This window comes from Xiphophorus hellerii, chromosome 23 (genome assembly GCF_003331165.1).
Source record: "Xiphophorus hellerii strain 12219 chromosome 23, Xiphophorus_hellerii-4.1, whole genome shotgun sequence".
NCBI classification, from domain to species: domain Eukaryota; kingdom Metazoa; phylum Chordata; class Actinopteri; order Cyprinodontiformes; family Poeciliidae; genus Xiphophorus; species Xiphophorus hellerii.
Window position 1 is genome coordinate 22530908 of NC_045694.1, and position 22524 is coordinate 22553431.

The 22524-nt window shown below is 39.3% G+C and overlaps 2 protein-coding genes across 4 annotated transcripts; one reads left to right on the forward strand and one right to left on the reverse strand.

The window, feature by feature from the left end:
- Positions 1–904: 904 nt before the first annotated feature.
- rnf44 (ring finger protein 44) lies at positions 905–14112 on the forward strand. 3 transcript variants are annotated; one of them, XM_032554583.1, is made up of 11 exons: positions 905–1223; positions 3921–4113; positions 4652–4874; positions 4962–5129; positions 6128–6301; positions 6412–6573; positions 7654–7769; positions 8038–8125; positions 9528–9649; positions 9735–9834; positions 9920–14112. In XM_032554583.1, the coding sequence occupies exons 2-11, from the start codon at positions 4007–4009 to the stop codon at positions 9980–9982; spliced, it is 1323 nt and encodes a 440-aa protein (XP_032410474.1). In that variant the 5' UTR covers positions 905–1223; positions 3921–4006; the 3' UTR covers positions 9983–14112. The 3 variants fall into 3 exon arrangements, with proteins under 3 accessions (XP_032410474.1, XP_032410473.1, XP_032410475.1); XM_032554582.1 differs by lacking the exon at positions 905–1223 and adding an exon at positions 1235–2975; XM_032554584.1 differs by lacking the exon at positions 905–1223 and adding an exon at positions 1236–2975 and having other exon boundaries at positions 4962–5081.
- Positions 14113–15544: 1432 nt separating this feature from the next.
- faf2 (Fas associated factor family member 2) lies at positions 15545–22314 on the reverse strand. The gene is made up of 11 exons (XM_032554581.1): positions 22196–22314; positions 20139–20207; positions 19891–20025; positions 19725–19801; positions 19507–19645; positions 19340–19425; positions 19149–19240; positions 18097–18274; positions 17141–17312; positions 16917–17060; positions 15545–16771 (listed from the first exon to the last, which is right to left on the reverse strand). Exons 1-11 carry the CDS (start codon positions 22256–22258, stop codon positions 16589–16591), a joined length of 1338 nt encoding a protein of 445 aa, XP_032410472.1. The 5' UTR covers positions 22259–22314; the 3' UTR covers positions 15545–16588.
- Between the last annotated feature and the right edge of the window lie 210 nt (positions 22315–22524).

The following is a 22524-nucleotide window of genomic DNA, read 5'->3' on the forward strand; positions in this document are numbered from 1 at the left end:
TTGACATCACTGAAGGGCGGTGAAGTGTTGCTTCAATTTCTGCTAAACTATAAAGTTTTCAAGTGAAAATGTAATTTTTGGAAAATTATATTATTGAAAACTATGATTTTTTTTTTTCATCTTTCACTTATTACCATCATCGCCTTTATTAAAGACAAAAAAAATACGTCTATAGTAAATTAGAATATCGCAAAAAATGTTTCTTACAATACAAGTCATATCCTGCCATACAATTTTGACTGTGTGGACTGCGCTCTGCTGGATATTAAATCAGCATCTCCAAAGCTTTATCTGCATTGGCTGGACTGTATTAAATTGAGCAGAGCAACATATATTTAGTATCGAGCTAACCAATATTTCTTAACATATGCATGGTCTGTTTTGTCATCTTTGAATCAAATCCCCTCATTTTTATTAGCATTTGGAAACTGTGCTTCCAAATGCTTCTTTTTCTTTATTCTAAAATGCAATAATATTAGTGACGCGAATTGCTGTTCCATTTTAATAACCGAATTAGCCGTTTTCTTGATATAATTTTGAACAAACTCAAATATTGTACTTTTTCAAAGGTTTTTTTTTAACCCTTCTGTCCAACTTTATGAATATGATAAACCAAATAATTTGTCAGACCTCTGAAACATAAAGCTCAAAATAAACGCTCGAAATAAGTGAACAGCGTGGCTTACTGAACTGCGTTTTTTCGTCGGTGGCCTGATTTACTGGCGTAAACCTGTTTATTTTTAATTGCAAGGCAGATATCTTGCGACCCTCGACAGAAAGCGAATGTTTTTTCCTCAAGGTTCATCCGTGAAACGAGCCTTGAACTTTCAAATCAGACCGAGACGCTTTTCTGTCCGTTACGGTAAAAATGGCCGCTCGCCGTGCGCTCCCTGCCCTTGCAATACGCCGAAATGGGGGTGTAACTGACAACTGCAGAAACCCAAAACATCCGCAGGGCTGGTTTAGCGCTGCCTAACCAAAAATGTGGCTTTTACGGGTATAACCTTGGAAGTTGGGAAGCCATAAGACGGCACAATCCATTCTCGGCATGCGCTGGTAACGTGGGACGCTTGTTATTAGGACCTTTTTCCCCAGCAGTGGTGAAATCCACGGAATGTTCCACACGGTAACAGCTCGACCAGAGAATGCCGCACTTAGCCTAACGAGATGAGAGCGTTATAAGGGAAATATCACAGATCAGATGGTCTCATATTAACAATCAGGTAAATGCACTCTTCCCTCTTGCTGCTGCTTTGGCTCGGCGAAATTTCGCAAAGTTGCGCGACATTTTGTCGCGGAAGGCGGCTTGACTGTTAGCTGTCATCCTGCTCAGCCCCTCCAGCCCCTCCTTGTTTTGCTGCTACCGAGAGCGATGTTGTAATGTTTACATTTAGTGCATTGCACGGCGGCTCCTCTCTTTTTCAAATAGGTGCAGAAAGTTGGACGCGTTCAGAACAGTGACATCGTCGCTCCAGCGCATCGGAGTTTAGGTTAAATTACACCACATAATATCATAAGTCTCTCTGTAGACGAAACGGGCCTCCCACATGACACCGAATTTACTTCGATGATCATCAAGTGCAACATCAGATTTTGCAGCTGCAGCCGACGTCGGCCTGCAAAAGGCACAGAGGCAAGTTTTCTCCTGACATGCAGAGAGCTGACTGGATCAGGAAAGTGCAATATTACATAACCGAGACGCTCTGGCCTCCAGTGAGAGTCAGCACAGAGCTCAGTGAAAGTTTGGCCAGAATAAAAAAAAAAAAAAAAAAAGCATTACGTTGTCTGAAAGCTTGCTGTAACTTGCATAAATAAGTTTTGAAATGTGAAGTTAGCAGTTACTGCGATTTTATTAGGGAAGTAACTTCTCCTAAAGGGAAAGGAGCCCAAAGTCTTTGAAGGTTCACTAGATCTGTTTGTGTTATGACTGTTATGTTCGCTAAATTATAACACCGTCATCGTAAATCTGTCCCATAGTCGCTGTTAAGCTGTACAACTCTGCTCCGGACAAGCAAAAATAGCTATGTACACTTTTGTAGTTCCTTGCACGGATTCTTTTTCTTCTACGAGTAGTTTTGCAGAAATATACAAAGCACAAATTGAACTGATGTTCTAGTGCATGTTCTTTATTTAAGATCACATTTACTTTTAATCCACAATTAGTTCTAAACCTGGATTTTTACACCTATTAGTAATAGCATTGTCTTCATTGTGAGCTACTATGTCACCATCACTTTATTTGCTGCTGATTCTCTGGAATCTTTTTCCTGTGAGGAATAAACAAATAATTGTTTTTCCATTTCGTTCTATTCTAAAAGAAAGTAAACAGCAAACAAATATACCCTAAAGTTGTATAGTGTAATTCTATTTATTTGCTTTTATTTTCCCTTGCCACGCATGAGGGAGCATTTTATTTAGAAGCCAGTAACAAACAACAGGCGCCGCTTGTTTTGATACATTGTAGCCAAGACTCTGTCTGGGATGTCTGCTGTCTGCGATTCCCGTGCCCTCATTGGTCGCCGACGTGAGGGGGGCGGGGCTTCATCACAACAATGCACTTCAAGAATCACACACGCGCCAACGGGATGTTTTCTGTCGTCGGGGAAATAACCTTCGCTCAGAACGACCGTTAACGGCGTCTCCCCTCTCGGTGTCGGTGTCGGTTGGCGTTTCCATGGTTTCCGGGGAGCACGGCTCTCCTGTGCTGCGACCCGAGAGCGCGTGTGTAAGGTGGCTAACGTTAGCAAGCTAGTGCCCGCTCAGTCGGGGAGCGGGGGGGACGTTTATTGTCGGATATCTGACGGAAGGAACGGCGGTCTGTTGGTGGCCTGTTACCACTGCATTCTGTGTTGGACAATGAAATTCGCTTAGGCGAAATCCTTTGAAAATAAACAACGCGAATGGGATGCGAGATTTCGGAAGCAGAAACACCTGCAGCCCTCTCCAATCACCAAGGAAGCAAACTAGCTAAGAAAGTAAGCTGTTGTCTGTGTTTTGCTTAAGCTTATAGTAACATGATGATGTGGACGTGCTCTTTCCTTGGTGTGACATGTAACTGTGCTGTAAACACACTAAAAATGCGCGTAAGACTTAGCTATGACTAGCTTGCTGGTCACCTGAAGCTGGGGAGTGTTGGACAAAGCATTAGCATAGCTTCGCTGAAAGGACACATTGGGTTTTCACAAAATATAAGAGTTAGAGCCGGTTAAAGCGTAGTACCACTATCTACTTCGACAGACTCCACGATGCTTTGCCTTAGTCTTGAAAGAAAACTCTTGCAACGTAGCAGTGGTCTCAGAAAGTGTGCACTAGCGAGCGGTGCTTCATGCCTATCGCATCTTTTGTTGTTGCTTTGTCCTGTGAGCACATGGCATCCCATGTTTTTTTAAAGCATGCCACAGCGACCCCTATTTATTCCATGGCATTCACTTATAAACAGAAATAAAGTCAGCCCAGGTGTTAGCCAGTTTATCATAAAATATACAAATTAGTTCAACATGAAGTGGAGATATGTTTGGCTTCCTTTTTTTTTTGCACTTCTGTATATGCAAACTATTTGGGCTTCACGCATTACTGGAAGTAACACCATGGTGCCTGCATGTGCCAAAAACATTTAATAAAATCATTGAAATGTGTCTATGAAATGTATGTTTGCTTTAGTTGAACAGATTTCTTCTAAACAGCTGAAGTCATACATATGTTATATTTAGTTGTTCAAATGATTTGACCCCCTGCTATGTTCAAAAAGGGCCTATTTTACTATAAATTGTGACTAAATGCAATTTCATCCCTAACTTTTGGTGCACTTTTTTAAATGAGAGAAAAAAAATCCTTTCAGCTCGTAATTTTCTATGGATGCTTAAAGATCATATGCACAAAGCATTGTTGTTGATTTGATGTTTATTTTTTCTCTCCCACAGGGTTAAGACAATCAGAGGCCACATACAAGTGCCTCCACTGTACACTTTCTTTCCCCAGAGTGTGACTCGTCTGCACGACGTCACCAATGCGACCATGGGAATTAGCAGTAAATAGGCTGCCACCAACAGCCCCCTTAAACCCTAGGAGGTTCCTCGGAGAGCCCTGCAACGCCCCAGTGCATCTCAGGAGAAGGTGACGTTTCTTCTCGTCTTTCTATTTTATTTATTTATTTTCCTCCAAATGATCTTTGAGAATGTTTTACAGTGAAAATATATCAAAACCTGAAAATATATGTGCTGTTCATTCACACATGGATTTTATGTGTGCAGTCGTGGTTTGTTTATAACGAGTGGAAAATGTGTGTGGTCTGGTCAGAACATGATGATTTTTGGTGTATAATCACATTTCCTCCTGTTGAACTTGGTTGAGTTGGTGTGGCCACATGATGATCTGTAAATATGGTTGCCAGTATACACGCAAAACATAGTAGTCAATGAATTTATGAGAAAATGAGAGAGAAAAGTTGAAAAGGTGCTCCAGGTACATGACACTTCTTTTTTTGTCCATGTTGAAGTATTTGTGACTGAACCAGTGTGTGAACAGGGCAAAATGTTTGCATGTTGCAAACAAATTTGTATAGCATTATTTGTGTCGGAGCATGTTTTTTTTTTTTTTTGCAGCCAGCAGCAGCAGCAGGGAATAAATAAGTTTCTCTTCTTTTTCTTTAAAGCCCACCAGTGAGACGGCAGTGGGGGAGACAAGACAGACCTGTACTGCACACTTCCCAGGTCCAGGATGAGAACTTCCACCACCTGTTTTTCTCCCAACACCCCCAGCAGGTTCCTTTAGATGAGTCCAGACAGTACAGCCACACCAGCACAGCACCACGCATGCTTCACCCTGCGACCCACCTGCCCCAGCAGAGCCCCATCATGGTGGATCTACATGACCAGGTAATGCAACGCCAGGACAAGACAGAATTTTTATTTGCTTTGTGAAACCCTCTCGCCGACCCCCTTCGTTGTCTCTCATTTTAAAAGATGCACCAGGGATCCGTTCCAATATCTTACACTGTTACGACGGTGACGACCCATGGATTTCCCATTCACACCGGGCAGCCCCTTCCAGGGTGCAACACTCAGCAGCTCCCAGCATGCTCGGTAATGTTCAGCGGACAGCTCTCTCTGCTCTGCTGCCTTCCTCCTCCTGTGAGTTTGAAAAGGAAGAGCTTAAATGTCAGTGGCATCCATGTAGCACACCATACCAGCCATGCAATCTGTCACTGTTCGCAGCAAAAAAGAAAAAGAAAAAAAAAGCAAGTTGCTTGGTTTAAAAATTTCTGTCTCCACATTTGGACAGTAATTGGCAGCAGCTCAGTAAAATACAGGGTATTTTTTTCTGTGGAGAAGTTTAATACATTGCCTTGCAAAAGAATCAATAACCCTTGAACTTTTTTGCACTTTGTCATATTACATTCAGAAATTTGAGTCTGCTTTATTGAGATTTTATATTATGGTTTAATCAGAAATGTCCTACAGTAGTGATGTGTAAGCAAAATTATGTCAATTTTTATTTACTCTGACTTTTATAAGCAAAATTCCTTTTAGAAGTCTGCTAAATAACGTCCACTTCTGTGTAATTATAGAGCACAGGATAGCTGTAAACATTGCAAGACTTTGCCATCCACCTAAACTGACAAGCTGGAATTTAATTTGAGAAAGATGTTTCTACAAAATATTGATTTAGCTCAGCTAAATACCAATCACATCGCATTGTTTAGATTTCGAGTTGTAATAGAATTTAAAAACGGTGTGTGGTTTTCTTCCACTTCACATTCATGCGCTACTTTGTATTACCTGGAGAGAAAACTTCAATTAATTCATTTGTATTAACCTAATTGGAGGGTTTTGGTTGTAGTGTGACAAAATGTTAAAAGCTCTGAGTCCTTTTGCCAGACACTGTATGTGCTGCTGTAGAAGTAGTCATTTTGTTAGCTTGTTGTTGTGACCGTACTGTCAGTGGTGTGGTTTCTATGCACTGTTTTGCCTCTGTTCACTACATGCTTACAACATGCTGTCATTCAAGCTGGCTTGTTGTTAATATCAGGAAAAAACTAGCTTTGTTTTTATGGAGGATTCTTTAGCTATGGGTTTGATTCCCTGAAAGTCATGTTTGGTTCTTTTCCTCTGCTGTCTTTTCTCTCCAGCTCATACAGGCATGTACCATGCAGCATATACCTGTGTCTTATCAAGCTTTTCCACCGCTGATGTCCAGCGAACATTTTGTATTGCACCCGACCCCATCTGTACCCCCCCACCAGCCGCCGCACCTTACTCCTTTGAGCCAGTTTGTCCCTTTACAGCCTCAGCACCCACGCATGGTAAGTCTTATAAACACTTATTAATATTAACACAACAAACAACAAGCCTTGGCGTGTGTGAACATCTTCTGAGCCTGTGAGTCTGACAATAAGACTTTCTGTCCTTCTAGCCTCTACAGAGGGTAGACAATGAAGTTGACCTAAGAGGGGACCAGCACCCTTTAGGCACCTTCTCTTACCCTCCCTCTCATCATCCACCAGCGCTGCCTCCTTCACTGCCCCTACAGTATCTTCCTCAAGAGCCTCTGCATCAGGAGCTTCCCTTCGGAGTGGTAAGATGGCTTGCCAGTCTTTTTTTTTTTTTTTCTGAAGAGGAATTGACGGTGCCCTCATCGCTTTTTTTTAGCCTGACCTATTTAACACTTGCTCAGAAACCCACATTCACAGCTGGAAAATGTTCATTACATCCACGGTCTCATAAAGGGGTCCTCTGGGCAGCTGAACTGGTGCAGTGTTGGCAGAAGCAAGTTACTTAAATGCACCTTGGTAGTTCTTCTTACCCATAATGCAGCTTGCAATAAGCAGGTGATGTGTTTAGTATGGTTAACAGGTAATCATGGCTCTAACTAATTATAGTGCTCTGCTTTATGAAGTAGTTTGCTTAAATGGTTCAGTAACAAGAGCCTTCTGTCTTACTGCTTTTATTTATAGTAATTATTGAAGGAAATCAAAAAAGACTTGTAACTTATTCATGGCATCTGATGATTTTAAGTTTGATGTTGAGACGAAAAAGTCAGAGCTTGTTGATGCTCTCAAGCTTAACACATCCTAAAGCCTATGATATAAGAAGAGTGAGCAGCAGTGGATGTATTAGCCTGGCCTAGTTGTGCTTATGTATGGTATTTCCATTTGCTCCTGGGGGGACAGATTGTATTTCTGAGATTCTGACGGGTTGGTCATCGGTCAGGGCTGATGGAGTTGTAAATTAGCCAGTTCTGGGCATCAGCCGGTTTCTCAGATCTAATAGCTCTCTTCTTTTAGCTTCAAATACACCATCTGGATGATGTTTAAGATTCTTGTTTCTTTGCTTTTATAGTCTTCTTTTATTTTATTTCTTACTTTTTGCATTTTTTGCGTTTTCTTATAATAATCTTGTAACAGATTGGAAGGTATTTTTGCAGAACTGCAAATTATTCTTATTTAAAGCATAAACCTGAGTTACACTAGGCTACTGTTTTTGCATTAGTTTTTTCACATTACTGTAAAATTATTTTTGTACGCCAAGATATTTTGTTAGTTTCTTATGTTATCTTGTTTTAGTTCGATCGAAAAAACACAAGAAATGGGAGTGGCAGGGTTTACCTGAGCTTAATGATCTAAATGTTCTGGGGTTTTTTTCATCCATTTTGCAGCCATATCCCCACATGCTGCCACGGCGAGTGAATGGACAAAGATTTCGGTTGCAGCAGCCTCTCCCTCCCCCTCCTCCACCTCCGTCTTACTACCCCGGCTTCCTCCCTTACTTCCTGTAAGTACCTGCAGTAAAAGCACTCTGTTAATGAAATTTAGAGAAATGCTGTTTACATTTAGGACCCAATCAGTTCTCGCATATCTCACATGCGCAAGATCGCAAATAAGCTTTTCTTCTAGAACAAGAGAAGTGTGAGGCTGATAGTTTTGCTTATATTTATCACATGGGTAGATGTTCTTCACCTGGCTTAAATTTGCAGAGCGCGTAGTGGTACATTGACTGGTTCAGTGTGTGCACATTGGTTAATACCTCTCTCTCTGTTCAGGTCAATGCTTCCTGTGCCTCCAACAGCAGTGGGCCCAGCCATCAGCTTAGACCTGGATGTGGATGATGTGGAAATGGAGAACTATGAAGTTAGTGTTTTTTGTTTAAGGTTTCTCATTCAACATTTGATGAAGGAAATTTTTGCCTGATATAAATCTTTGATTCGTGTGTATTTTGGGTAGTTCAAGTAAAATAACATAAAAAGAAAAATCAGATTACCCTTCAGAGGCAATGCAGCGCCTCTTCTCTAATCTTCCATGTTAAGTTCTTTTTCATGTCGACTGCATTTTCTATATAAATCAATTGGCTTTACACCACAAGTTACATTTTGAGAGATTTTTTTTTATCTATAAGATGTTAAAGCATTTGGATATAGTCACCTGTTTATTAGGAGGACCAGCAACACTCTGGGCCTGGCTAATTATGTCTGCTAAGGCAGTAAATCAATAACTTCTCACTGCTGTGTTGTTTACTTTGTTGTCAGAAATGTAGTAATAAGGTGCATGAAGTTTTCTCTAAATGATACAGCAGCACCTTACTGCATTTTTAAACACAAATTAAACATGTAACTCTTCAAAATGACCACACTTAGCTAGCACCCGTTTGCTTTCACCCTTGTATAATTTTTAGACCTCTGTGTAGTTAAAACTGCCTGCTTTGTCTTTAAGCGTGTCTTAATGTCATCTGTAAACAAACCTTTTTTTTAAAAGAGAAGTTTCTGCTTGAGTCATTTCTACATTTCCAGAATATAAGCATGGCAAACTTATGAAGAAACTCATTTAGTTGGGTGTAATGGCACATTGATTGCTACCAAAAGGCCAAAGGACATCACAGGTACATACAGTCAAACAAGTACATTAGTAACCAGTCAAAAGTAGAACTGCGAGAGTGGATATTAGCTTGAGAACTTACCCTCTTGTTTTTAATGATCTGTTAACAAAATTGTGAGTTTAAGCAGGAGCAGTGATTGGCGAATGATGAAACTAAGGAAAGATGTTTTATCAAATATTCTGGAGCTTTGCAAGCTGTCATTATTTCAAATAAATATACTTACAGATATTAATCACCCTAAATCAATATTGCCTGGTTTTTGCATAAGCGCCATCTTGTGGCCTACCCCCAGATTTTAAAAAAATGTTAAGTTAAAACTTGTGGATCAACTGTCTTGGAAACCTGTGATGTGTCATTAATAAATGTTATTCAGGTGACGGAACATCTAAAGATGAGGTTAGGTTTTTGTTGTTTTGTAAGTTATAAACAGCAGAGAGGTTGTGATTCATGTCTTTTATGTATATTTACATGTATCGCATGTTTAAAGCCTCATCACTGTAAAGCATGTTAAAAATTTAATTTCAGGTTTTACATTTCTTTGTTAAACTGGCCAGAAAAATCATCCACGTAAATCTTGAAATTTTGAGTGTGGAATTGTTCGCTCTTTGACCAAACATGGCAGCAGGCATAATGGCACCTTTTTCCCTTTTGTCTTTTAAGGCACTACTGAATTTGGCAGAGAGGTTGGGTGAAGCAAAACCACGTGGACTCACAAAAGCAGATATAGAGCAACTTCCGTCCTACAGATTCAACTCAGAGAATCATCTATCTGAACAAACGCTGTAAGCCTCTCCTCAAGCTGTTTGCAGCACTTCAAGCAGATTTGTCCTTTAGCAATCCCTCACCTGTATGATTTTCTCCCCACAGGTGTGTTGTGTGCTTTAGTGACTTTGAGTGTAGGCAGCTACTTCGAGTGTTACCTTGTAACCACGAGTTCCATGCTAAATGTGTGGATAAATGGTTAAAGGTAAGTTGGGATTTTTCAGTAAAGCTTAGTTTTTAGCACACATTTTTTTCTGGATGCTAAAGCGTTTCTACTTTTTCTCCCCCAGACCAATCGCACTTGCCCAATCTGTCGAGCGGATGCCTCGGACGTCCACCGGGAGGCGGAGTGAGACAGGTCTCTGAGTGTTGAACTGGAATGCTGCACCCACCAGAGTCTGTCTCAAAGCTGGGGACACCTGCCACAAAACCTGCGTCCTCCAGTAAATATAGCTTAACAAACCCTCTACTCCTGCCCCTCAGTTGACGATAAAGAAACCCAGGATTGTCTCTGGAGCGCGTTGTTCCTCCGCTGTGCTTCGTTGTGCGAGTGTCACGAAACCCACTGCCTACAGCCAGAGTTCTGGGATTGCCAGCCACTTCTGTCTCTGCCCCCCACGATGCAGATTCCAAAGATTTTCCCCTACAATGCATTATTTGCTGCTTTTGTTTACAGGGTTTCCTCTTTTTCATTTGTGGATTTTTGGTAGTGTTCACAAAAGAAGTAGGAGTCCTGCATTGGAGGAGATGAGTCGGGAAGCCTGGAGGATGGCAGGCTTGGACGCCTTGTGCAATTAGCAGAAAAAAAATATTAGGAGTACGTCAACGTGGGTTTCTGTGTTCAGAGGCGACGCTTAACCATCGGAGATGCATGTTTGTGTTGGTGTATGGCAAAGTGACTTGTTAATAATGTATGTTCTGCAATAACGTATCGATTGTTTTTAATAGATTTCCTCCTTAATTGTTTTAAACTTTGCCAATGCTGTTGTGAAAGTGTTTTTTGCTGAGGTGGCATACAGATTCTGCTAAGCCCGAGGTCGTGGACTGCAAGCGGACGGGACGTGCGGCTTGTAGGGGCGTCTCCGAGCCCTCATAATCTTCTCTGGAACACAGATCTGTACAAAAGCAGTGATGGATTGATGGATTTTTTTATTTTTTATTTTTGGGGGGGCGGGAGGGTTGTGGGGTCGTCTGCCGTTAACTGCACAAGTGCTACAATCCTCTCTCCACGTCGGCATTGTTTCTCTAGCAAGTGCGTGCGTATGTGTGTGTGCGCGCGTTTGCGTAGGGGTGTGTGTGTGTGTGTGTGTGTGTGTGTGGATGTTTGTCCTGTTCACAGAGCCAATGCATTTTGTGTAACCACTGGATACAGGGCAGCATGCTAGGATTTGCATGAACTGTTGATTCAGACTAGCAATATTATCAAGTATTGCCACCAAAATGATTCACTTTTAAGAAAAGATGAGATATAGAAGCATACTAAAAAGAACTGCTTGCTCACCCCAAAAAAAAAAGAAGAAAAAAAAAGAAGAAAAGAAAAGCACCACTAGTGGGGGGAAAATAGCATGTGGTTACACTCTGGTTGTTTTAAAAGAAAGGAAGAGCTCGTCTAAAGGCGCCGCAGATACCGACGAGTTCTGGAAGCCTGTGCAGGAAGCAATACGTGCTGTGAGCGGACATTTTCTTCCCCTTTTAGGAAGACTTTGGCTTTTTATTTCTTTCTTTGTGAGCCAAATCCAATATACGTATTTAGCCTACTGTTAAATATTTCAGATCTGCCTTTTTATGACGTTGACAAGCACAAACCTGTTACTAATCCTAAAAAGTACTTTGTCGTTTCCACTTCTTTGAATAGTTTTTAAAAGAAGAAGAAAAAAAAAAAGGTGTTTTATTTATTGGTTTTATTATCCTCAAGAGAAAAATCCATTGAAGGAGACCGTTGAAGCACTAATGATGTTTGCATTAGGTGTCTGTTCTAATCTGGTAACTTGGTCAGGTCATTGTCTTAGGCTATGGTAAACGGTGTTGTAAAAGAGCAACTGTATGTATAGCTTCAGTGTGGATGCTTTTAGATAAATGTTTGAAGACAGACGAATGTTAGAAGTCTCTGGTGACGCTCCGTGTGTTAACACCAGCTGTCTTCTTTTCCACAGTCAGAAGATTCAGCTGGAGTGTTCAGTTGTGTAGAAACACTGTAAGACTTCTGGTCCCTCCTCCCTCCGCCGCTCGTGTTAACGCGTGAAAAACAGGACATATAATTGGGGTTAGGAAGGGAAAGAGCGACGAATGAACTTTTGCTTGGAATTCACTCTTGTCTCTTTAACTGCCCCAGTGAGCACTAACAGGCAGTCGTAACCTTTGCTTTGACGTGTAAAGGATTCTTGCCTTTTCTTTACTTTTGTTTAAGTGAATGTGAGTCTTTGACGTGTGCCACCTTCAAGAGAAAAAAAAGCCATTTAAATGAGTTAAAACCCACAGCTTTGAGAATTAACCTATGTGTACATATCTATTTGCTGGCATATATTGTAAGTTTAAAAAAAAAAAAAAATCTCTCAGGGCCTCTCGGTATATATATAAAAATAAAGATGAACAGTCCATTTTTTTTTTTTTTTTTCTCCAGATGGAACGGATGCCATGAAAAGGGTATATCTGAATTCAGTTTGGTTGGTTTTCTTAGACCATAAAGGATTTATTGTACTATTGTTTTGTCTGAAATAGTAAATATTACACCATTTAAAGACAGGCATGCAAGAAAAAATCAATACGTATGTTAACAATACTCACTGAAAAGACGATAACTCGTTACAAGTGTATTATTCAAACCTGTTAGACTTCCGTTCTTGTACTCCGACCATATTTTCACACATAGCAATTGTGATCCCATATTTAAATATGCCACAGCGCACTCTATCCTACCTAAGTCACTCCTAAATCGACTTCAGATGTGTTTTTGCATGACTTTAAAAAGAGAAAAAAAGGGGTAAAACAAATGTTACAGTGGAGGATATCTTAAAAAAGAAAAAAATCTGGTGGGGGACCTATTTAATGGTGCACAATATGCATGCTCGTCAACCAGATCCCAACTGATTTTTAGCTCTAGTTGGCTCGGGGTTCTGGAAGTTTGGATCTCAACGCTCAGCTGATAACTGCCATGCATTGTACTGCACACATTTGTAATAGAACTGAATGACTACAAGATTTTATTGCGCTAACTTCATTTTATATAGGGGGACATATTTAAAAATAAAAAAAAGGAAAAAGGAGACCAAAAAAAAAAGGTTAATTCTTACATACATTGTGTTACTGTTATTGCCCTAACGACTGAGAAATACATGCTCTGATACTACTGTAGTCTTATCAAAAAGCCATAGTGAAAAGGTGCTAGATGTTCTGCTTTTAGGTATGAAAACTCACACGCGTGAATGCAATAGTTTGTCATGGATCTCATGTATTCTTAAAGCATGTTATACCAATACCCCGAAACAATGTCAGTGAAAATCAATATAGTTTTAAGGGATTTAAGTAAAATGCAAAAAAAAAAAAAAAAAAAAGAAACAAAAAAAGAATAAAAGTGTTGTCATACTTATTTCAGTGTAGTACTGTATCTGCCTATCAGGCTCTTGCTCTCAGTGTATGGATATCTTTAAAAATGTATTGTTCACTTATAGAAGATACCTTAATTCATGGTAATGTTAGCACTATTCCTTTATGGGGGAAAAGTATATTTAATTGACAATATCCAGCAACCTTGTTAAATAAAAAAAAAGAACCTTCCATTTAAGGCCTAGTTAATGAGCTAATTTTAATGATAACTCAAAATAGAGTCTTGTAGTCTTTCTGTTAAGAGTGAATAATGAATAATCTCACAGCTTGTGTGGTGCAAAAAAAAACAAATAATAAAAAATTTAAGGAATAAAAAAGATTTTCCAATAAGCAGCTAAAGTTTATTTAGGAATTGTGATTGATTGCTCCGTAGATGCCATTTATTGTTTACCAATGATATTTTTGCTGTGGTGGGATAGTGGTTTACTGTTATTACTCTCCTCGGCCTCCAGGGGTCCTTGCCTGAACATCAGATTTAACCCACCCACCCACAGAGCCAGGGGGCATGTGTTCTGTGTTTAGGCAGATATTTTTTTGCTTTGGTACTTGCACATTTACAGTTACCTCATTTGTTTTCCATGTTTGTATTTGCGAGGGTGGGCGGGAGAAAACGACTAATATATATTATATATAGGAAATGGTTCTTATTAATGTTATAATTTTTTTTTTTCATTCCATTGGAATCATATTGTTTGTAGCATTTAACATAACTAGTTAGTGTATTATATATACATCTGTATACTGTTTGAAATTTTTAAGATTTGTACTTTTTTTAAATGAAAGTTGCTAGTTATGCTTTACCAAGTAGTGCAATCATTTTTTTTAATTGTTGTGGCTGATTTGAGAGGGTTGTTCACTAATAAATGTATGATGTATACCAGCGTGGCATTCGTCTCACCTGACTTCGAAACAGTCTGAAGTTACCCACAGCGACTAAGTGCAGAAGAAGTCTGGAAAAAGATGGAATTTTGATTTCCAGACAACTTGAAAGAATATATATATTTTGTAAATCCATGATTATAATTATACAGATAGGCACAAGTCCATAGATGGACGCCCACTTCTATTTGATTAATTGTTACTTAGCAGCTTGCACCTCAGTTGGATCTATGATTACGTTTGTTCATCAAGTTTATAAACTGGTTGACGCTGAGGAAAAAGCCCTCGAAAAATGTTACAAAATGTTAGTCTTGAGTTCTGGCAAGTATTTCAAAAGGCTTAACATTAGACTTCTTTCATTTCAAAACCGGTTTTCACCTGACTTTGTGACTATTGTCATGTTAAAACATCCAATTGTCCAATCTGACCTAAACAGTACACAGCGACACCTTTCATTAGTTGCATAAAACATGTAACAAATGAAAAAGTACGTTTTGGGAAGTCGAAGCTAAAAATTCCAACCGCCTGACGTGGTTGTGGCGGCATCGACCTGTGGGGCTGTTTAGCTGCAGGTTGCAACACAGTAACAAATAAAGGAGGTGGAGTGCTCTGAAATTATTATTTTTCCACAACAGTTACATTGTTGAAACCTGGGGACAGCTATCCCAAGCAGTTTTAGTAAGCTTTTAAAATGGATAGAGCAGTTGGGGATACATTAAGCTTTTAAAATGGTCCCAATCCCATTACAAATGGATGGATTATGTCTAAAAGCTGCCAGGAAGGAAACAAAATCACATCAATGACACCATTCCAGTTAAAAACTTGTTAATCAGTCAGTTCAGTTCATTTATCATAGAAAAATCCCAATTTTTTTTAATCTTGAATGTTGATGTAAAGGTGCAACTTTCCAAGGGGTGTTCAAGTGAATATAAGGTAAGGCTGTATGAAAGCATTTAAAACTGCATGTATAATTATGACTGTGGATAAGAAAAGATTGAGAACAATTACAAAATTGTGAATCAAGTTCCTGTTAAAGAAAAAGGAAGTTAAAAATCTTTCACCATGGAAGGAGAACTGCTGAAATAAATATGACATTCTGACTGGAATGTCTGGAAACTGAAGCAGAGAAGAAGAGTATGGAAAATCCCAGTCACACCGTCTACACGCAATAACTTAATCACTCATCTGTTGTTGTGTTTTTAAACCTGATCCCAGTAGAACATCCTAGCTCTTTTGTCCCAGCAGTTTTGCATTTCTACTTGAAAATATTTCTAATACTGTCTGAATACTAGAAATCTGAGTCTGAAAAAATATGAAATTATGACAGTGAAAAGTTCAACAAGACGCGAATCATTGCTGAAAACCCTCGCATTTTTGAAAAATTCTCTCAACCCTCCAGAATCAGTGAAATAAGACACTTGCGCCACACAACGTTGCTGTACAATCTCAATAAACCCACATTTTCAAAAGGTTTTTAATTTATAGCTGGAAAATTACATCTTTTACATGAGCCCATTGTGGTGTTACAGGCAAAAAAAAAAACAGGCATCTATGAGTTACCACAGGCACACTATGGGCAGACTTTTACTACACTAGTTACAGCCACATGTAAAAGCTGTGGCGTGTTAAATATTGTGTTTAAACTTCATACGATTGAGGCAGTCTGCTTTACATAGTAACAAACCTGCATTTGGTCGTTTAATGACAGACTGAAGTCAAAAAACAAAAGAAAAAAAAACAATAAGGTCAGTTTGGGGGTCTTAAATATTGAACTTATGTACAGGTAATGGCTCGTTCAAACCAGGGTTCCCACGGTCTTCCTACGCTAGTTATGCGTCCGCCCCTCCACGGCGAACTCATCTTGAACAAAATTAGTTGTGCTTGTCAACGAATGTGGAGAAACTGTACAAACGTTTGGCAAAATGGGTGTTGAATTCAGACGAATGGATCAAACAAGAATATTAGCAGCAGATAAAGCCAAGGCATTCGCACAATCCATTCTTCTCCATGCTGTATCTGCTGTATATATTTAACAAAAAACAAAGAACCTCTTTGTTGCCCAAACAGATCATTTGAAGATATGAATGTGAAGAGTTATACTGCTTTTGTGTCAGCAGGTATTGATGAGCTACTCAGACAAATTATTGTTGAAGAGGGAGAATTGCTGACAGCTACTGAAAGAACAGAAGGAGAAAAAAAAAGGAAGTATTTTCAACATAAGATGAGTTCAAGGAACAACTTCAAGAAATATTTATTTGATAAAATTCAAGACTTTCCAGGCTATCGGGAACCCTGTAAACAACTAAATGTGGACTGGATGCAGGATGGTTTAATCTTCCAGGAGAAAATTTTATCTCAATGATCCCTTACACATAATGGCCGTTCAACAGAATATGAAAAAACAAACAAACAAAAAAAAAAAAAATGTGGGTGGGTGTGAGGAAATGCGTTTCCACGTGGAAGAGGTATGTCATTTATTAATCGTCCGTCAGGTCCTGAACAAAAAGGACCTCGGAGCGGCTGAGTCCCGCCTCTTTCAGGGTCGGTGGGTTGGACTGCTCCTCGGTCGGAAGGCAGGGCAAGACTCGGCGAGGGAAGTTTGTAACTATCTGGAACTTCTCCGGAGTTTCTTTCAAAGAGAAAAGGAAGTCGTGTATTACCTGTAAAAAGACAACAGCTGAGTGGGTAACTCGGAGCAGCTGAATGCAGCGTGTGCCGTCCAGTTTATTTGCTAAAGTTTTGAGCATTTCGAGTTGACATCTGCAAGTGAAAGGTTTTGCTGGGTATGGAAACGGAGTTACTCACCGTCAGAGACTGACCGAACAGGAATCGTCTCTCTACTCTTGTGTCATTCGGCAGCTTAAACACTATTTTGACACTTTCTGGGTCGTCAGCCGGAGGCTCTGGAGGAAGACACTCCGACTTCCTCTCCTTCTCCTCTTCGAGTGTCTGGAGACAATGTGGATTAGAAATCGGAGGGACTGCACGAGTGCGGAGCAGTTTCAAAAACAGAGACCCAAACGACTCACTCTTCGTCTGATTTCCTCTGCAAGAGCACTTTGTCGGACCTTCTCCTCCTCTTGCTTCCGTTGCTCCATCTCCGCCCGTTTCTTTCGCTCCTTCTCCTGATCGGCACGCAGGGAGGCGAGATAGGCCTCGTCCTGCTGCTGCCTCAGAACTTGGGTCTGGTTCCTCTCTTCTCTGAAACAAAAATGTTTGAAGTGCAGTAAAAAGATACATTTGGAAGTCAAGATTTCCTGACAAATGATGTTCGGAAGTCTCTGCGCTGCGCGATAAGGCTGGGAAATAAAATCTCAGGTTTTTGTCATACCAGATCTGACTTTCGATTTTAATTTAAAAATTTTTGCCCTCACTTCCTTTTGTAAAAAAATATTGCAAATGACAGAAAATATTTTCAATATTTTCAGTTATCCCTTCTGTGAGTTGTACGACTGCGTATTCAGGCTACAAGAATTTGTTTAATTGCAAGAATGTAGTCATAATATTAGCAGAAGGAAGAAAAAAAGCATCTTAAAATTATGAGGAAAAACGTTGTTTATGTGAAAAAAAACTAGCTTTGACAGAGTTATCAAGATGTGTTAAAAGAGAAAGTATTTCTATTAAGTATCATCTGTAAAATGTATACCAAAGTATAACTTCATAAAAAGCTCAACAATTGTTTTTATTATTTTGGAGAACTTTAACTTTATTTTTAAGGTGGAATTCTCTGAATTACTACTTCATTCTACTAGCAATACGACTTTATTTTGGTGACATTATGACTTTGTTCTCAGACTTAAAAGAGGAAGACACTGTAAAACACGTTCATGAAAAATTTTAATCTTCAAAAACCAAAAATATGATAAGTTGATCAAATCAATTTATCGCCAAAGTGACACCCTGGGGACGAAACTGTGAACTTACACTATGAGAATAAATTAGGGAAAAGCATCCTTTCAAACTCAAGACTGGTGATTTGTGGTACCGTTCAAGACGCTCCGACATCAGATATGTTTGGTTGGCATCCATGATGAAAGTAAGTTGATTGATGAGGTCCTCTGGCTGAATGACACCCTCCAGCCGTCCCACCACGGTCATCTTGCGGTCCTTCAGCATGATCATGGCCAGGAACGGGTAGGTGTTCTCCCGCAACGCCTGGGACACTAAAACACGCCGGAACACGTTGCGTCGTCTCGATTAAACGCTTCAAACAGTCGTTACTGCACAGTCATTTTAACTCTAAGGTAAATATGTGGTAACTTTCCAAAGATTAAACCACTTGTGTTGTTAAAAGCAACAGGAGAATCAATAAGCATGTTGAACCTGTTTCTTAAAACTCTTGTTATAGAACTCTAAATTATATCTTTGTATTCACACAATCAACACTGCACTGAATTAAATATTGCTTTGAACACCAAGAGGTGAAATGTAGAACACAAATAGCCTCCAAGTGCTAACACCGCTAAAGATTATAAGACTTAAATTATATTTGTGCACATTGTGACAAACATTTCTTATACGATCACATAACGAAGAATGATTGTTAGTTTCAATCCTTAAAGCTGCAGCTTGTAACTTTCATAAGACATGTTTATTACATATTTGTAATAAATATGTAATAAACATATAGGACACAGGTAATCTGTTAAAAAAAAAAAAAAAATTATAATAAAGGCTCCCGTGGTCCTACCGCCATCGGCATAAATATACTGATCAATCAGAAACAACCAATCAGAGCTAAGAGGAGGGTCTTAGTGCAGCCAATCATGTATGTGTATGCGCTGCTCATGCCTGCTAGTTAGAATGAGGACGGCAGAGAAGCACCTGTACTGGTAAGTTGTTTTTCTGCTATAAGCACATTGAACAGTGCTACATGAGCATGTCAGATAAAAACAGATAAAACCTCTGATTGGTTGCTTCTAACTGGGAGCGGTGCATTTCTCCAAAAGTCAATAGAAGTGCTGGAAGGAACACAGTAACATTTAAAGAAACTTAGAATTATATAAATAAATAATCAAACAAACATGTATTAATTACCTCTGTAACCCTCTGGTTTGCTAGTTGAGCATGCCCAGAAGAGCATTCTTGTGTTGAGAAAGGTTATGACCTCTTCCGTACATAACGTGGAGCTAAGAGACGGATAAGAAATAAAACCTTCAAATGGATCGACTTTTTTGTAAACTTATTTTAGTTTTACATTTTTGACATTTAGATAACAAATACTGTACCGGCAAAACTCGTCAGTGTCTTGATGATCATCTCCATGCAGGTACACTAATAGGTAGCGCAGCTCCCGTTTGGCATCATTCAGTGCCTGCATGAGTTACAGTAAACAATGTCAATGCATTAGATTTTCTACCAATCTTTTGTTTTGTTTTCATAGCTACGGACTCACCTGGCTGTACGTGCCCTGGTAAAACACGGGGTGTGACCGACCGTATTTTTCCTCGAAACTATGAATGAAAGACACAACGTCTCCGACAGGGTCGGTCACGCGAGCCCGGGGATCTGGTCTGATGAATCGCAGGGCCAACCTTGGAGCAAAAGACAACATGTCATCCAAAGTCCTCTTCCTGATTTGTGATAACTTGTAATTAAATCCACTATGATTACCTGAATATATCCAGAAGTGTGTAATATGTAACTCTGAACGGTAGCATAATCAAATAGTAACCCCATCCTAGTAATCCCTGGGGGGGGAAAAAAACAGCGCTGATTAACTCTACTCCAACTGAAAACATGCTTCTTACTATTTATTTCTTAAATCAAAAAGATGTACCCTCGGCTGAGGCCTTGAGACGATGTAACTATATACTCTATGGTCTGCTGTGTTGACCTGGAGAGGTCTGGATGGTGGAGGGTTAAACACACTGGGAACTCCTTCCTGCTCATTAAGTCTGTCCTGAACTGCAGCCTGCAACACACATGAAACCCATCAAGATGGAGTTTTTCATTATTATGTGCAAAATGACTGACGACGACGACAGAGCGACAATAAAATGTGACCGCTTTATCATGCAACTTTACCTCTATGTTCCAATTATGCTGCTCTAATGTTCGGCGGCATTGGTCCATTGATTCCAACCCAGTTAAGTCCTGTTGGACACGGGACAGAAAGTCAGGAGGAAGTGAAAGTAGAAAAGCTGGTTTTAGAACTAATTGATTTCCCCCCAACTGCTACAGCTTCGAGCTGCAACTAACTCAGGATTGGAATACAGTTTTTTGTCCCCGATAAAGTGAGTATAAATGCTGCTGTGTGTTACGTACACATAACTTGGATTGTACTAAACGGGCTACTATCAGTGTTTGCTGAAAAACAGCTTAAAGGCCATTTCGGGCTGACATTGACTGAGGGTCTGGCATATTTGAGCTCTGCACATTTGCAATGTTTTGAAGGGCATGATCTTTGTTTTTTAAAACCTTACATTCGGTGAAGCTCATGTCAAGCTCGGTCATCCCAGGCACGAGATTAAAAACTAAAATGAGTTTTTAGTTTTTAATCTAAAATGAGTCCAAAGAATTTCTTGCTTTTATTTTTGTAATTTCCTGTTGGTTATTGTGATTTCCGCGCTTGCATGCTTTATAGGACATCCTGCCTAGCTACAAAATGGTGGCCGAAAGCTAGTGGATTTGTTTTATCTTTCTAAAATCGATTTGGGACATTTTATATCGACTCTGAATCGTAGTAAATACGAATGGTGATTCCTATGTGAATCGCCTTTTCATCTTTATTTAAGCTGTATTCTTAAACCTTTGGTCAGCCAAAACTATTTGATTTGCCTGAAGTTTTTCTCTTTTGTTAAATTAAAAAAAAAGGTAATTTAATTTCCAAGTACCTATACACCAAATATCAAATAAGAATCTGTGAAGTCCAGATGTCATCATAGATGGGAAACTATTTGTTGGGTAATTTCTTGAATTTAAATATGATGCTAAAAAATGTGGCAAGTTGAATGCCTCTTTGTTCTAAGGAAAATTTTTCCTTTTACTCTTTTTAACACTGAAAACTGTTCTTATACTAATAAAATTAAACTTTTTTTCACAAATAATCAGATTATTTAGCTAGTATGAAAAGATTTTGGTTAGAATTGAGCAAATATAGAATAATTTGTGCCAATGATAAAGCAATATTAACATCAATAGTAACTTAATTTCTCTAGATGTGTAGATTATTCTGGTTTTACGTTCAGATATGAATGAGACTTTGGTCCAGTTCAGAGCAATGAGTTGGGATCTGTTGTGAATTGGCAATATAAAAAATAAATTGAGCTCAACTGAGGAATATGTCAACACCTTAATTGAGGGCATAAGTTAAAATAATTGCAAAAATAACAAAAAGAAATCCTGTCCAAGTCTTTTCAGCTTAAAACTTAGCTCCAAATATGATTGTATATGATAAAAACTAAAGTAATCGTTTTATAAACAGTTACCTAAAGATGACTAAAGTAGTTGATCGCCTGTCATAACTAGATTACTTAAACAAATCGAAAGAGAATAGAATATACATTTGACTGGAGTATAACTGAGCTAAATATGACTTGATTCACACGACTAGCACACAAACAGTCTCCTCAACACACATCAGACTAAAGGGATAACATTACAGTGCCAGGTCTTACTGTCACATCCTCACACGTTGAATAAACGAATCTGAAACACCGAGTCGTGTTTCAAACTTCAGTGTCAGTCTGAGAATGACAGCTGTGCTAATGTTGACTTAGCAAATGTGAAGTAGCCAACGATAAATGGAGACACAATCCAAGATTAATATTCCCAACAGTCGAAACATTGATGTTTCTGATTCACAGAGTTGGGCCCAGTTTGTGTCTATATGACAAAATTGACGCCTTTTTAGCCCAGCCACGTCCCAGAAAGTCTGCTAACTTGTTGGTTAGCTTAGCTCCTTTTTGGTAGCTATGCTTCCAGTTGCCGTTGGGGGATCGTTATCGAAGTTAAGTGTATGAAAAAAAAGGCTTTCCACACAACCCTTCGACCTGCTTACGGCGACCAGCTGTGAGTGGAAACCGATCGACATTGGAGGTTTCAAATGGGAGGGTGTTAATGAAAAATCTTTGGCTGTCTACCTGAAATTGAAGGAGTTTTTCGGTCTGCGCCTGGGATAATTCTGGCTCCTCTGGCGCCGCCATCTTACCTCGCCAATCATCTAGCCAGGCGTAAGAACGTCAACCGTCTTTTCCTGCTGTTGGTTGCGCTACCGCACGCCCCGAGCGCTGCTGCCGCCTACTGTTTTGGATATTGTATTACAATTGTTTTCTGGATATGATTTCTATGTACTCTCTACTGTTAATAAATCACTAAATGTTTTTCTTTATTGTAAATTGATCATACAATGATCAATTTACCTGAACTTAATGAAGTTAAAACTAAATAATGGACTCATAACTTTAAATAT

Bases quoted from the DNA above. Each gene is read 5' to 3' on its own strand.
- faf2 (XM_032554581.1), bottom strand. From the start codon at position 22,258: ATGGCGGCGCCAGAGGAGCCAGAATTATCCCAGGCGCAGACCGAAAAA. The intron at 19,802-19,890 runs GTACATCTTTTT...TTCCCCCCCCAG, and splicing joins TCTCAAGGCCTCAGCCGAGG to GGATTACTAGGATGGGGTTA. The intron at 18,275-19,148 runs GTAATTAATACA...GGCGTGTTTTAG, and splicing joins CAAACCAGAGGGTTACAGAG to TGTCCCAGGCGTTGCGGGAG.
- rnf44 (XM_032554583.1), top strand. From the start codon at position 4,007: ATGCGACCATGGGAATTAGCAGTAAATAGGCTGCCACCAACAGCCCCC. The intron at 4,114-4,651 runs GTGACGTTTCTT...TTTTCTTTAAAG, and splicing joins CCAGTGCATCTCAGGAGAAG to CCCACCAGTGAGACGGCAGT. The intron at 5,130-6,127 runs GTGAGTTTGAAA...TTTTCTCTCCAG, and splicing joins TCTGCTGCCTTCCTCCTCCT to CTCATACAGGCATGTACCAT.